The 13,777-nt window shown below is 41.4% G+C and overlaps 1 protein-coding gene across 1 annotated transcript in view; it reads right to left on the bottom strand.

Annotated features, from left to right (window-relative positions):
- LOC124607022 overlaps positions 1-13,777 on the bottom strand; it is a 143,273-nt gene that overhangs the window by 114,446 nt on the left and 15,050 nt on the right. The window contains exon 2 of the mRNA XM_047139182.1: positions 6,775-6,993. Within this exon, the coding sequence (XP_046995138.1) occupies positions 6,775-6,993 (219 nt within the window). The remainder of the gene's footprint in view (positions 1-6,774; positions 6,994-13,777) is intronic.

Genomic DNA, 13,777 nt, shown 5'->3' on the forward strand with positions numbered 1-13,777 from the left:
CTACTGAAGTGAGACACATTTACATTAACACATATGGACAGCTATTGGGAAGTGCTGTAGATTATCACAGAGATAGTAGATGCCTTTAATTTATCACGAATGTAAGTCAAACGGATGATGCACTTCACAGATCTGTGACTGCCCACCAGTGATTTTTTATATAATTCAATGTTTTCATGTATGTTGATAGGATATTGCTGCAATTTGGCGTGTTTATTATCCTTTTGCGGTCACACGTGCATTTTTTACATTTAAAATAAAAGTTGAATGCTTTGAAATCGGTATGTATAAACAGCATAATGGAATTTATTTTCCTTTTTGCTAATAAAAATTGTAGTTGCGAACCTAATACACTCCACCACAATACAGAAAATCAACAAGACTATTCTTTTTTCCTTTTTCAGTTGTTCTAGCCATAATTTCGTCGATAATACTTTAATATGTTTTTCTCTGATGACTGAAAACCTCTACAAAATATTTTTTTAAAGCCTTCATTTGCACTGCAGTTAGTGTCCGATTAACTCGATGGCTATCCCTCTCACAGTTCGGTGGTTTATTAAATATATAGGCACTCATGACATTTAAATTTCTCTCGACTCTTAACAACATAACCTTCAGCATTGACGCCATGCTCACTAATCAGGTAGTCTTTACTTTCAAGAGATTTAACTCGCGATCCCTGCAACCTGCAAGATGATCTGTCACCTTGTGTTGACATCCTGACAAACGTCAGCGACTATTTTCTGGTTATTAGAAAGAAGTAGAGTATCAGCTTGCATTTCCGCAGGCTATTATTTTCTTGAAAAATATGTAGTGGCGTGAAAACGGACATTTTTAAAAGATGCACAAAAAAGAACAATGTTATGGCGTCTTTCGTGTATTTCGATACGTTACATATATTTTGTACATTTCTGTCTTCATAGTGTAAAAATGTTCAGTCTCTATGCAACTGAGGTGCGTTGCTCACCAGAAATTGATATGAACTGCTTTTATTAGAAATTGATATAATAAAAACTTCATCGCCAATAAACTTCTAAGTCAAAAAATAATAAATTTGCCTTATCTGTACATTTGCCCGGGTGCTTCTGGTTGACAAAGGACTAAGAGACAGAACTATCAGTCCCAGGTTCGTTTCTCCTCCGAATAAAGCTGTTGCTGGACAGACTGTAACCTAGAAGAGTCACTGGCACCCATCCCTGATTCCGCGTATTCTTTGCAATGAGATGGTTTTGCAAACGTATATAAAATTTGTCACCTCTCTAAAGATTCAAAACTTCGGGGGGGCATTCTGGTTTAAGTTTTGTCGATGTCAGATGAAGTCAGTGCAGGTAGCTCTGAGAACGTTCTGGCACGCGTCTGGACACACCTTTTTCAACGCTCTGAGTCGACCACGTACTGACGAAGTTTTTGGTCTGAAACTAAGGAAAAGAAAATTAAAAAGAAATCTGCAGACAGAGTAACAACCGGAACGTCCGAGCGTGCTCTACTGTACACTTGCCAGCATTTGTTAAACGTTCAAAAGAAAGAGATAGTGGCGTACTATATTTATGAACTTTTCCTGTAAGAAAATGGCGCAATCTGCCTTTTGTATTCACTATTTATTCTTGGCTGGCGCCTGTTTCAGTTTAAAGCAAACCAATTTTTTCCTTGCATTTAAAAATTATTATTTATAGATGTTTTCTGTGATCTAAAAATTTGGAGGTCAAACGTAAATAACTTTTCTAGGTCGAAGGTGATCCACTGTATGACAGTGCATTGTTCTAGATCTACAGTGGGAAGTTTTTAATTGCTGGCATTGGGCATGTAATGTCGGTAGACATCCACGACCATTCATATACAGGATGTTTCACAATTCACTTCTAGAGGTTGAAGAGGGGAATTAGTAGATCAAGTTTTCCGTAGGAACCCATGTCTGGAAAAGTCATACAGCGATGCTATAGAGCTGCGAAGTTATAGGTTCCGGCGCCTGTAAATGTATGTATATACAGGGTGATTCCGTGATGATGTTACAAACTTTCTAGAATGATGGAGAAGGATAAATGTATCAATTTGAGGTAAGGGTGCCTGTACGAGTCGAAAGTTATAAGCGAAAACGGTTACGATGCCTCTGACAGTGGAATACATGTCCTGGTACTGTTGTTGCTAAGATTGTAGGGTAGGCAATTTTCAGAGATGGCAAAAAGAAAAGAAAAACAGTAAACGAGGGATCTAAAACGCATAGCCTAAGAGCTATGATAACTTGTTTAATAGAGGAGATGTATTTCACAGTAGCGAAGATGAACAAGTACTCAAAGCTCCTCAGGTATGCGTTTCAGAGTCCTCGTTTGCCGGACTTCTTTCCTTGTTTTGGTCCATGTTACCACCTCTGAAAATTGCCTACGTCACAGTCTTAGCAACAAGTACATGTTTTCCACTGCCAGAGGTATCAGAACTGTTTTCACTTGTAACTTCCTACTCGTTCGTTTCCGACACAGGGATGACGTTTTCGGACATGACTTCCTATGTGAAACTTGATCTTCTAAAACCCCTCTTCAACCTCTAGAAGTGTGTAACATGGAGTGTGAAACTCCTTGTAAGTAGGTAAGTCGTAATTACACAACCAGTTGTGACACTATTGTAGTTCTGAAAGTGCTGAACAGTTGGTAAATTGTGCGATCAAAAATTTGCTATAATTATTTAAGCGCTGAACAGTATGGTGGCGGACCTCCTTTCAGATTTCGTGTCTTAAATCATCGAAACTGTTTCATGCGAAAAATTTCAGGAGATTAAGATGTGGTACATCATTTATGTAATCTTGTTTTTGGCGTAACTAGTTAGGTACTGTTGTTCTTAAGGTTACTGAAGATTTTATTGTAAAGAGGTCAAACCAATTTGCACGTGGAAAAAGAAAAATGACCTTTCCTGTAAACGGTATAAAGAAATTCCCCGCAGTATTTAGTTATTGAATGGGATCATGAATTTAAAATTCTGTTTCCATGGAATATAGAACTTTGTGTAAGACGATGCAACAAGGCCGAGATAAAGATGAAAGCAGACTAAAGCTTCACCAAAAATTCTGGGTGTGTAACCGTGTCGATATTTCAAGTACCCTTCGTTAGGAGACAAAGACCTCGGATGCCTACACTCACAAACTGAAGCCGATTAAATAAGATTTCCTCAAATATTAAATACGATGCTCTAATCTGCTCTTTTGTAATAAAAGAAGCAATTTGTGAAATTATGCGCTGTTACTGCATTCTCAGGATGGGAAACGTGAATAATAGGAAAACAGGAAAGGAGAATTGTTTGAAAAGTTGTAAAGCTGAAGATCCTTGAAAATTGTGAGCATTAAATGGCGTAGGCAAGGAGGGGACATTGGGGTAGGTCGTTGATAACGAAAAGAGGAGATTTCTGTGTAATGTGCTAAGACTTAGATGACTGGATGTAGAAAGCAAAAGTTATACTCAAATACGGAAACTAATTGTTGAAGATGTGGCACCTCTGTGGTGACAGAGACACAGTAGCACGACGGAAAGAAATGACGGACCACATCAAGTTGTTAACAGGAGAAGAACACGACAAACATGTAGATGACTCCCGCTAAAGCGGAATGAAGCGTCTGCGTCACTTATTGTTAGAATAAGTCGAGTATTACCATGCGCGACGGCCTGGTGGCAGCGACCGTCGGTAAACCGCCGGTATGCATAATGGACGATACCTGGGGACTCCGGGAGGCTACAATGAGTTAAGACCGTGCTGACGTTGAGATGATTAGGCATGAAGCGTATCATTCAGTAAGAGGTTAGGAAGGGGGGAGGGGTGTTTCTGTGTGGTCTTCCTGCATATGCGGTATTTTGGCTCTTTCTCGGCTTAGTCCCCACCTCCCTAGGGTTTAAATATCCGTGAATACATGCCTTGAAAATGACGAGGCCCTCACCTGTCGAAATACGTAGGAGAATGAAACCTGGGAGGACACATAGCCAGTGGCGCTAGTGCCGGCATACACACAGAGACTGTGACCAGAACTAACAAACGGACACCTAAAATTATTATAGCTGTTAATTACGTCTATGTACTAAGCAATGCATTATTTTAAGCCATCTCGTGGTTTGTAATACCCAGTGGGATGTAAAACCTGTTGAAGAGTATATTTAATTTTAATAACACCAGCAGTGGAGTACATGCAATTTTAATAACACATACAACACACACGCTTGTCAAAATGTCGTGGTATTTTATTTTCAGTACCTTTATTATCAGTAGTGTCATGAGTTAACTCTATAACTGGAAAGATCCAGGAGTGCGAGACTTGGCGTTTTCCCAAGGCTGTCAGCTCCGGCTGGCTCATTAGGAACATCTTTGTCATCTCTATCTGTGTCTTTCCTATGATGTTGTTTTACATCTTCTTCAGCATTACAAAATTATGTCACCTTAGTTTCATTTTCCAGTTTATTATTTTATATAATTATATTCTAACCAGCCTTGTAAACTGTAATTGCATGTGTTTCAAATGTTAACAAAAAGAGGTAATAATACCAAAAAAAGAGGAAAAAGACGAGTAAACTGGCCAAGGACGGGAGACATCGAGAGCAGTCGGAAGCTCCCCATACTTGCTACTGCTCACAATGACTAACAGTAAGAGACCAGCAAAGCTAGCATGGGTACGAGGGTTGGTACTTTAATAGTGGCAACTGTTTATATGCAACTTATGCATGTTTCAAAGCTTTACTGTCCAGCAAAGTAGTCAGCAGCATTATGCATAACCCTTTATCAGCGATGTGGAAGCCATAGGATACCCTCAACCGACCACTGTGGACGAGCGGTTCTAGGCGCTTCAGTCCGGAACCGCGCTGCTGCTATGGTCGCAGGTTCGAATCCTGCCTCGAGCATGGATGTGTGTGATGTCCTTAGGTTAGTTGGGTTTAAATAGTTCTAAGTCTAGGGAACTGATGACCGCAGATTTTAAATCCCATAGTGCTTAAAGCCATTTGAACCATTCTGATACCCCTTTGTGTCGATGGTTCGAGTGCAGCAGTCTATTGTCCAACGAATATCTGTAACCGCTCTGAGGGGAGAGGCAGGAAGTGCTTCCCTAATCTTAGAAATCAAGCTAAATTCACGAGGGCTTAAGTTCGGGGAGTGTGGAGGGTGGTACAGCACTTCCCAGCCCCATCGCACAAACAAATCAGTCGCAACATGCAACATTGAGGGAATCATCTGGAGTGCCCCAGGTAAGTGTGGTAGGTCCGCTGTTGTTTTCTATCTACATAAATGATCTTTTGGATAGGGTGGATAGCAATGTGCGGCTGTTCGCTGATGATGCTGTGGTGTACGGGAAGGTGTCGTCGTTGAGTGACTGTAGGATGATACAAGATGACTTGGGCAGGATTTGTGATTGGTGTAAAGAATGGCAGCTAACTCTAAATATAGATAAACGTAAATTAATTCAGATGAATAGGAAAAAGAGTCCCGTAATGTTTGAATACTCCATTAGTAGTGTAGCGCTTGACACAGTCACGTCGATTAAATATTTGAGCATAACATTGCAGAGCGATATGAAGTGGGACAAGCATGTAATGGCATTTGTGGGGAAGGCGGATAGTCGTACTCGGTTCACTGGTAGAATTTTGGGAAGATGTGGTTCATCTGTAAGGGAGACCGCTTATAAAACACTAATACGACCTATTCTTGAGTACTGCTCGAGCGTTTGGGATCCCTATCAGGTCGGATTGAAGGAGGACATAGAAGCAATGCAGAGGCGGGCTGCTAGATTTGTTACTGGTAGGTTTGATCATCACACGAGTGTTACGGAAATGCATCAGGAACTCGGGTGGGAGTCTCTAGAGGAAAGGAGGCGTTCTTTTCGTGAATCGCTACTGAGGAAATTTAGAGAACCAGCATTTTAGGCTGACTGCAGTACAATTTTACTGCCGCCAACTTACATTTCGTGGAAAGACCACAAAGATAAGAGAGATTAGGGCTCGTACAGAGGCATATAGGCAGTCATTTTTCCCTCGTTCTGTTTGGGAGTGGAACAGGGAGAGATGATGCTAGTTGTGGTACGAGGTACCCTCCGCCACGCACCGTATGGTGGATTGCGGTGTATGTATGTAGATGTAGATGTACTAACATATGCACCCGAGCATTTTCCAGCAAAATGATGGATGCGCTCTTCAGAAAGTGTCGCCACTTTTCCACTAACTCAGTGGAAGGTTCTTTTCTAAAAATGAACGTGTTAGAGTAAGATGCGGCAGACTTTTTGCAGGGCCCGCTCATCATTTTGCAGAACGATGCTAGGACGCATATGGTGCATGTTGTGACTGATTTGTTCCATCGATGGGGCTGTAAGTGCAGTGTTACCCACCACACTTCCCGCACATAAGCCCCACTGACATCAAATTGATTCCTGAGAATTGGTACAGAGATGCGTCCGGCAATACACCGCTGCACTCGAAATGTCAACACAACGGGCGCCGCTAAGCGTGTCATACGAGTTCCATACTGCTGTCAACGGTTTATGCGCAATGCTGGTGACTTCTCTGAAGAACAGTCAAAGCCTGAAGAATAGTTGCCACTATTAAAGTTTTAACCCTCGTATATTACAATGCAAATAGCCGTGGCAAAGAAACTATCAGCCATTTCACCGAAGGCATCTGATCACCCATCTGGCTTAATGAAAAAAGAAAAAAAATATCGAAATATCGGCGGCTGTCAAAGACGTCACCCATAAGTTGTTCCAACATTTTATAATCCGAGAGAACAATGTCAGAAAGCTTTGTCTGGAATACTGCTTACGTGCGTCGCTGAGAAGACGGTGGGCAAACGGCGGCGGAAGACGCGGCAACGGACGGTGGAGGCGCGGCGCGGCCGCAGCTGCAGAGCCGCAGCTGGCGCTGCGTGGCGTGGCGTGGCGAGGCCTGCTCTCCCAAATCCCTGCAGCCGCTGACCAGGGCCACAGCTGGCCCCTGGCCCCGGCGAGCAAGGGTTGCGCGCTGGACCAGTTTGCGCCTTGCCCTGCGCGAACAAAAAACTCTGTTGAGGGAGCTCATAATGGCACGCGGACCGTTTCACTTTTCTACGTCTGCGTATACAGTCCGTGAGCCACAGCACAGTGCGTGGCCGAGGGTATGTCTATTTGCCTCTTCGCGTGAGTTGATGTATCTTATTCTCATGATGTCCACGAGAACTGTATGAAGGGGGCAGCACAATGGTCGCACAATCTTTTTTCGAATACAGGTTCTCTCTGAACCTGCCCAGTAAGGTTTCACGAGAATTACATCGTCTTTCTTCCAGAGATTCACATTAAAGTTCCCCGAGTATCTGTGTTGAACTTTCGGACGGGCTAAACCGACCCGATACGAACCTAGTACCGCGTCTGCATTCGTTCGATATCTGCTGTCCTGCCCGCTTTATATGAATTCCTCACATTGGATCAGTACAACTCATCACTGTATCACTGATACAACTGATCACTGATCACTGCACCTATGCGATTTCTTTACAGTTGGACTGTATTTTCCGAGAACCCTTTTAACAAATATAAATCTTCCAGTTGTCTTCCCTAATAATGATGTTGTAAGTTCCTGTTTATTATAGGCATTAAGTTAATTTCACGTACATTAGAAGAGAGTCATTATATACCGGGTGATCAAAAAGCCAGTATAAATTTGAAAACTGAATAAATCACGGAATAATGTAGATAGAGAGGTACAAATTGGCACACATGCTTGAAATGACATGGGGTTTTATTAGAACCAAAAAAATAACAAAGGTTCAAAAATGTCCGACAGATGGCGCTTCATCTCGTCAGAATAGCAATAATTAACATAACAAATTAGGACAAAGCAAAGATGATGTTCTTCACAGGAAATGCTCAATATATCCACCATCATTCCTCAACAATAGTTGTAGTCGAGGAATAATTTGTGAACAGCACTGTAAAGCATGTCCGGAGTTATGGTGAGGCATTGGCGTCGGATGTTGTCTTTCAGCATCCCGAGAGATGTCGGTCGATCACGATACACTTGCGACTTCAGGTAACCCCAAAGCCAATAATCGCACGGACTGAGGTCTGGGGACTTGGGAGGCCAAGCATGACGAAAGTGGCGGCTGAACACGAGATCATCACCAAACGACGCGCGCGTGATCTTTCACGCGTCTAGCAATATGGGGTGTTTTCTTTTAGTTCTAATAAAACCCTATGTCATTCCAAGCATGTGTATCAATTTTTACCTCTCTATCTACATTATTCCGTGGTTTATTAAGTTTTCAAATTTATACTGACTTTCTGATCACCCGGTGTGTGTGTGTGTGTGTGTGTGTGTGTGTGTGTGTGTGTGTGTGTGGCAGTGATGTACTTATACACATTCCGTTTCGAAAATCGTTAGGGAATTCAATATTCCGCGGTCCACAATGTCAAGATTGTGCCGAGAATACTAAATTTCAAGTATTAGCTCTGAACACGGACGACGCACTGGCCGACGGCATTCACTTAACGATTGAAAGAAGCAACTTTTGCGCAAAGTTGTCAGTGCTAACACACAAGCAACACTGCGTTAAATAACCGCAGAAATCAACGTACGACGTCCAACGAACGTATCCGTTAGAATAGTGCAACGAAATTTGGCATTAATGGCCTATGGTAGCAGAGGACAGAAGCGAGTTCTTAGCTAACAGAACGAAATCACCTCAACGCGTCTCCTGGGCTCGTGCCCATATCGGTTGGACCCTAGACGAGGTTGGACCCTAGACGAGGTTGGACCCTAGACGAGGTTGGACCCTAGACGCCTGGAAAACCGTGACCTGGTGAGATGAGCCCTGATTTCAGTTGGTAAGAGCTGATGGTAGGGACCGAGTGTTGCGCATACCCTACGAAGCTAAGGACCCAAGTTGACAGCAAGGCTCTTAACGAAGGTGGCTCCATAACGATGTGGGCTGTCTTTACGTGGAATGTAATGGGCTTTCTGGTCCAACTGAACGGGTCATCGACTGGAAATGGTTACGTTCGGCTGCCTGAAGAGCATTTGTTCCCAAACAATGACGTAATTCCCTTTGGATGACACTGCGCCGTGTCACCGTTCCACAGCTGTTCGCAACTGGTTTGAAGAAAATTCTGGACATTTCGAGCGAATGATCTGGCCACTCTGTCACCCGGCCTGAATCCCATCGAACATTTATGGGACATAATCGAGAGGTTAATTCGTGCACAACATCCTGCACCGGCAACGCTACCGCGATTGTAGAAGGATATAGAGCATGGCTGAATATATCTACAGCAGCTTGCAACGACTTGTTGAGTCCATGTCACTTCGCGTTTCTGCAGTACTCCGGTAAAAAAGGGGATCCGCAACTATATTAGGAGGTTCACCATGACTTTTTGGCGACAAGATCCTATGCAGTGCATACCTTAAGAGCTATGAGTACATGCTCATCTTCCGTACTGTGCAGCCGGCCGTTGTGACCGAGCGGTTCTAGGCGCTTTAGTCCGGAACCGCGCTGCTACTACGGTCGCAGGTTCGAATCCAGCCTCGGGTATGAATGTGTGTGATGTCCTTACGTTAGTTAGATGACCTCGGATGTTAAGTCTCATAGTGCTTAGAGCCATTTGAACCTACTATGAAACACATCTTTTCTACTGAACAAGAGATAAACAATTTAGGGCCCATGTTTACTGGACATTGTTTTGGTCCATACTGTCTCCTCCGAAAAAATGGAAAGCCAAGATCTTATAGTAGAAAAGATGTGTTTCACGGTATCGAAGATGAACGAGTGCTCACAGAATTTTAGCTACGCATTATAGAGCGCATCTTTAGGAGACTTTGGTTTGTTTTTGGTCTATATTACAACCTCAAAGTTTGCCGATGGAATTTTGGTTCACCCTCCATATATTTTTGGAATAGCCCTTTCAGAAGGAACGATGAACTAACGTGGTTTCTGCTTCTTTGTTTTCCACTGCAGTTTTCTTTGGGTCCATTTTTCTTTCATTCATCCAGAAAGTTGCTTTCCTTTCCTTCCTGTGCCCACTTTCTTCCAGTTCTTGTTTTTTTCTTTCCTGCTCTGAAAGCTTACCTTTTCAATAGCTTCTTCAAAAAGTGTTCTGCATTTTTATTGCGTCCATGTCGGCGCCTACATGTTCGACAACTGTTCCTACTTTTCTCGGCAATGTGATGTTAGAGTTGTAACTGATTAAAGACTCAAAGATTTGTTCAGTTATTCTGTCATTAATCATCCTGCATATGTGTCCCTATAATTTTAATCATCTTTTTCTCATTACATCTTTTAGCTTTTCAGCTTTCAGGTGTATCTCTGATTCGGTATTAACCTCTGTTCAGATTCACTACTGCTTTTGTGTCCTAGTGTTTTTCTTAGGATTCTTCTTTCATTTGTTTTCTAATTATTTGAGTTTTTATAGTCAGTTTAAGCGATTCCATTGGATAGTGTATTTCTGGTCTGACAATTATGTTGTTCCTATTTTGTGTTTCAGGATAAAGATTTTTACTATGTAATATGTCTTAAGGTTGCTCAAAGAAGGTTCTTATAACAAATGAGAATATACTACAAGAATTAGAAATATTTAAGTTAAATGACAAAGTAGAAGAATATAGGGGGAAACTGAGGCCACATCTTAACCCTTTGTGTCTCAACAATACGAAAAAAATTGTTTTACAATTTCTCACAAAATTAATCTTTATTTTCTAATAAGAAACGAATACAAGAAGAAATTGGCATTAAGTATACAATCAATTTTTTAAGAACGTGGTTTCACTTTGGAAAAACTGGAACACACGTTTTTCAACCACCCACTATTTTATGTGATGTATTTGAAAGAAACTTCACGTTTTTCCTAGACACAATCCCACATCTCGAAACTCTCATAAATTCACAATGCCTGAAACAAATTATAGTTCTAAGTAACAAGCAAAAATGGGCCAAATATTTAATAAATGTATATCAAAAGTACATACTGCCCTTTGCCCGCATCTCGTGGTCGTGTGGTAGCGATCTCGCTTCCCACGCCCGGGTTCCCGGGTTCGATTCCCGGCGGGGTCAGGGATTTTCTCTGCCTCGTGATGGCTGGGTGTTGTGTGCTATCCTTAGGTTAGTCAGGTTTAAGTAGTTCTAAGTTCTAGGGGACTGATGACCATAGATGTTAAGTCCCATAGTGCTCAGAGCCATTTGAACATACTACCCGAGAGGTTCCATTTTGAAACCGCTCATAAAAGTAGTGGTACAAACTCAGATTTACATTACTGTCGCTATTAATGATCACCTCAATATGATACCAAAAAACACAATCTCCTACAGTCATATAGCACAGTCTGAGCGCCGAATATTGCTTTGAAGGCTGTAAATCTGTAAATAACTGTTACAACGTACTACATTCGTATGAGTATCTTAGTATTCTACTAGATGGTTTCTATCTTGCAATTTCATCGGTGGTTTCTTGCGAAAGGCGGTAGTACTTCAAAACAAAGTTAATAAAATGGTGGTTTCAGGCACAAACCACTGATACTTAAAGGGATAACCTGTGTAAGAGAACAGAATTCCGGCCTCTGTAAACACGTACAAGCCATCTGGAAAAAGAGACGTTGGAAGTCCGAGAAAATGAAAGTCTTAAAATGTGAAGTTGAAGTGAAGAAGAAGAAGATGAGGAGGAAAAAGAAGAACTGGGCCATATCACATGATCTGATTACGTTACATGGAACTTTAAAGGGTCTCGATGTAACGTGTTCAAATTATACAATGATGGCTTTCTAAGAAGTCATTCTGTGTGATCCCGAGACGTGGCTGATTTCTCTCAACGTGAAACATAATTCTTGCGGATGGCTACCCGAACATTTCACATACTGTCCTGCGAAGACCAACAAACTAACCCCTCCAACTGTTCCTAGATTATCTCTTTCTGCAGCCAAAATAAGGGTATAAATGCACATTAGACCCCAAAATCATTAATATTAAGTGACTTTTTGTAACTATGGAAATATCTGTTACATTCGTTTACGATCCTAATCTCCCCTAAAATCTCTCTCAACCTCGAACGCTATTTTTGGATACATTTACTCGTAACATATTCCTTCTCGTTGTCAGAGGAAATAAAGTCGTGTACTATGATTTTAAATACGAATGTTCAACAGAGTTCCGTTAACACATTTTACAGTTACATCCACTTTTCGTATTAGCACATACGTCTTCGGGAAGTATTTACTGATACTCAATTTCAGGCCCAGCAAAATCCATGGTATTCATTCTTTAAAAATGTTATTTAGATTTCGAAATTGATGTCCTGAATGAAGTTCTTCCGAGACCACAGGCCGGATCGATTTTCTGTCCGTTGCAGGAGCGCTTAAGACTACACATTGCTCCAGACAACGACAACGTTGATTTCATGACAGTTAAAGTCTACGATTCGCTTTTCAGGATTTAATTATTGCAATGAACTATTATGTAACAGCGTTTGGTAACTATTACGTCTCTAGAAGAAGCTTACGAAAAATGTGGAGTGAGGCATCAAATCTTTGAATAACTCATTCATTGCTGTATGGAATGCAAGTGCCGGAAACGCAAGACGGAAAAGTGACGCATAGTTACCCGATAAAATATGGTAAAACCCCATCTTTCTCTCCCTCTCTTTGCCTCTTTCACATCTGTCGTTGCTAGAGCCAATACTTGAGCTCTTTACTTTAGCTTTGGTTTTCTACTTTTCACAAACAAAGATAATCTGGGTTTTTACCACCATTAATTTCATAACTATTTATAATTGTAAGACTCTGTATTATACATCCAATAAATGTAGTGCAAATGTGCTGAATGAGATACGGCGCAGATTCCTAACCAGATTCCATCACAGCCAGCGTCGATCAATAATTCTCCAGACAGGGTTGTTCATCCACTACTGTCAAAAATCAATATGGAAATTTAAAAAACTCAACTGGTCTGAATTTTCCAAGCAAACAGATGCCAACATAAGATGGGTAAAACTCATCTTCAACACCTACAACTGATTCGTTTGTGTACCGAAAAGTGCTGAAGTTATTACAAAGACTTTTTTAAATTAACTAGTCTTTTTTTGAGACTGGTACAACACATCCCGCTACGAATACTTCACCTCAGAATAGCTATTGCAACCTACCTCCTCAATTAATTTCTGGACGTATACCAATTTCTGTCTTTCTCTACAGGTTTTGCTCTCTACGACTTCCTCTAGTACCTTGGAAGCTATTTCCTGATATCTTAACAGATGCCAGTTCATCCTGGCCCTTCCTCTTGTCTGTCTCTTTTATATATTTCTTTCCTCGGCGATTCTGCGGAGAACTTCCTCATTCCTTATGGTATCAATCCACCTGATTTTTAACACCTGTCCGTAGTACCATATCTCAGATGCTCCGATTCTCTTCTGTTCCTGTTTTCCCACAGTCCGTGTTTCACTACCAAACAATGCTGTCCTCGAAACTTATATTCTGAGAAATACCTTCGTCAAATTAAGGCCTATGTTTGATACTATTAGACTTCTTTTGGACAGGAATTCCCTCTTTGCCAGTGCTAGTCTTCTTTTTATGTCTCCTTGCTCCGTCCATCATGGGTTACTTTGCTTCCTAGTAGCAGAATTCCTTAATTTCGTCTACTTCTTGATCCCCAAATCTGAAATTAAGTTTCTCGCTGTTCTCAATTTCTGCTATAATCATTAAACTATCTATTCCATTCAACAGATCCTGTATGTAATTCTCCTTCACTTTCAATGATGATTGCAACGTCATCGGCGAATCTGACCATCGATATTCTTTCACCTTGAATTTTAATC

This window comes from Schistocerca americana, chromosome 3 (assembly GCF_021461395.2).
Source record: "Schistocerca americana isolate TAMUIC-IGC-003095 chromosome 3, iqSchAmer2.1, whole genome shotgun sequence".
NCBI lineage: Eukaryota > Metazoa > Arthropoda > Insecta > Orthoptera > Acrididae > Schistocerca > Schistocerca americana.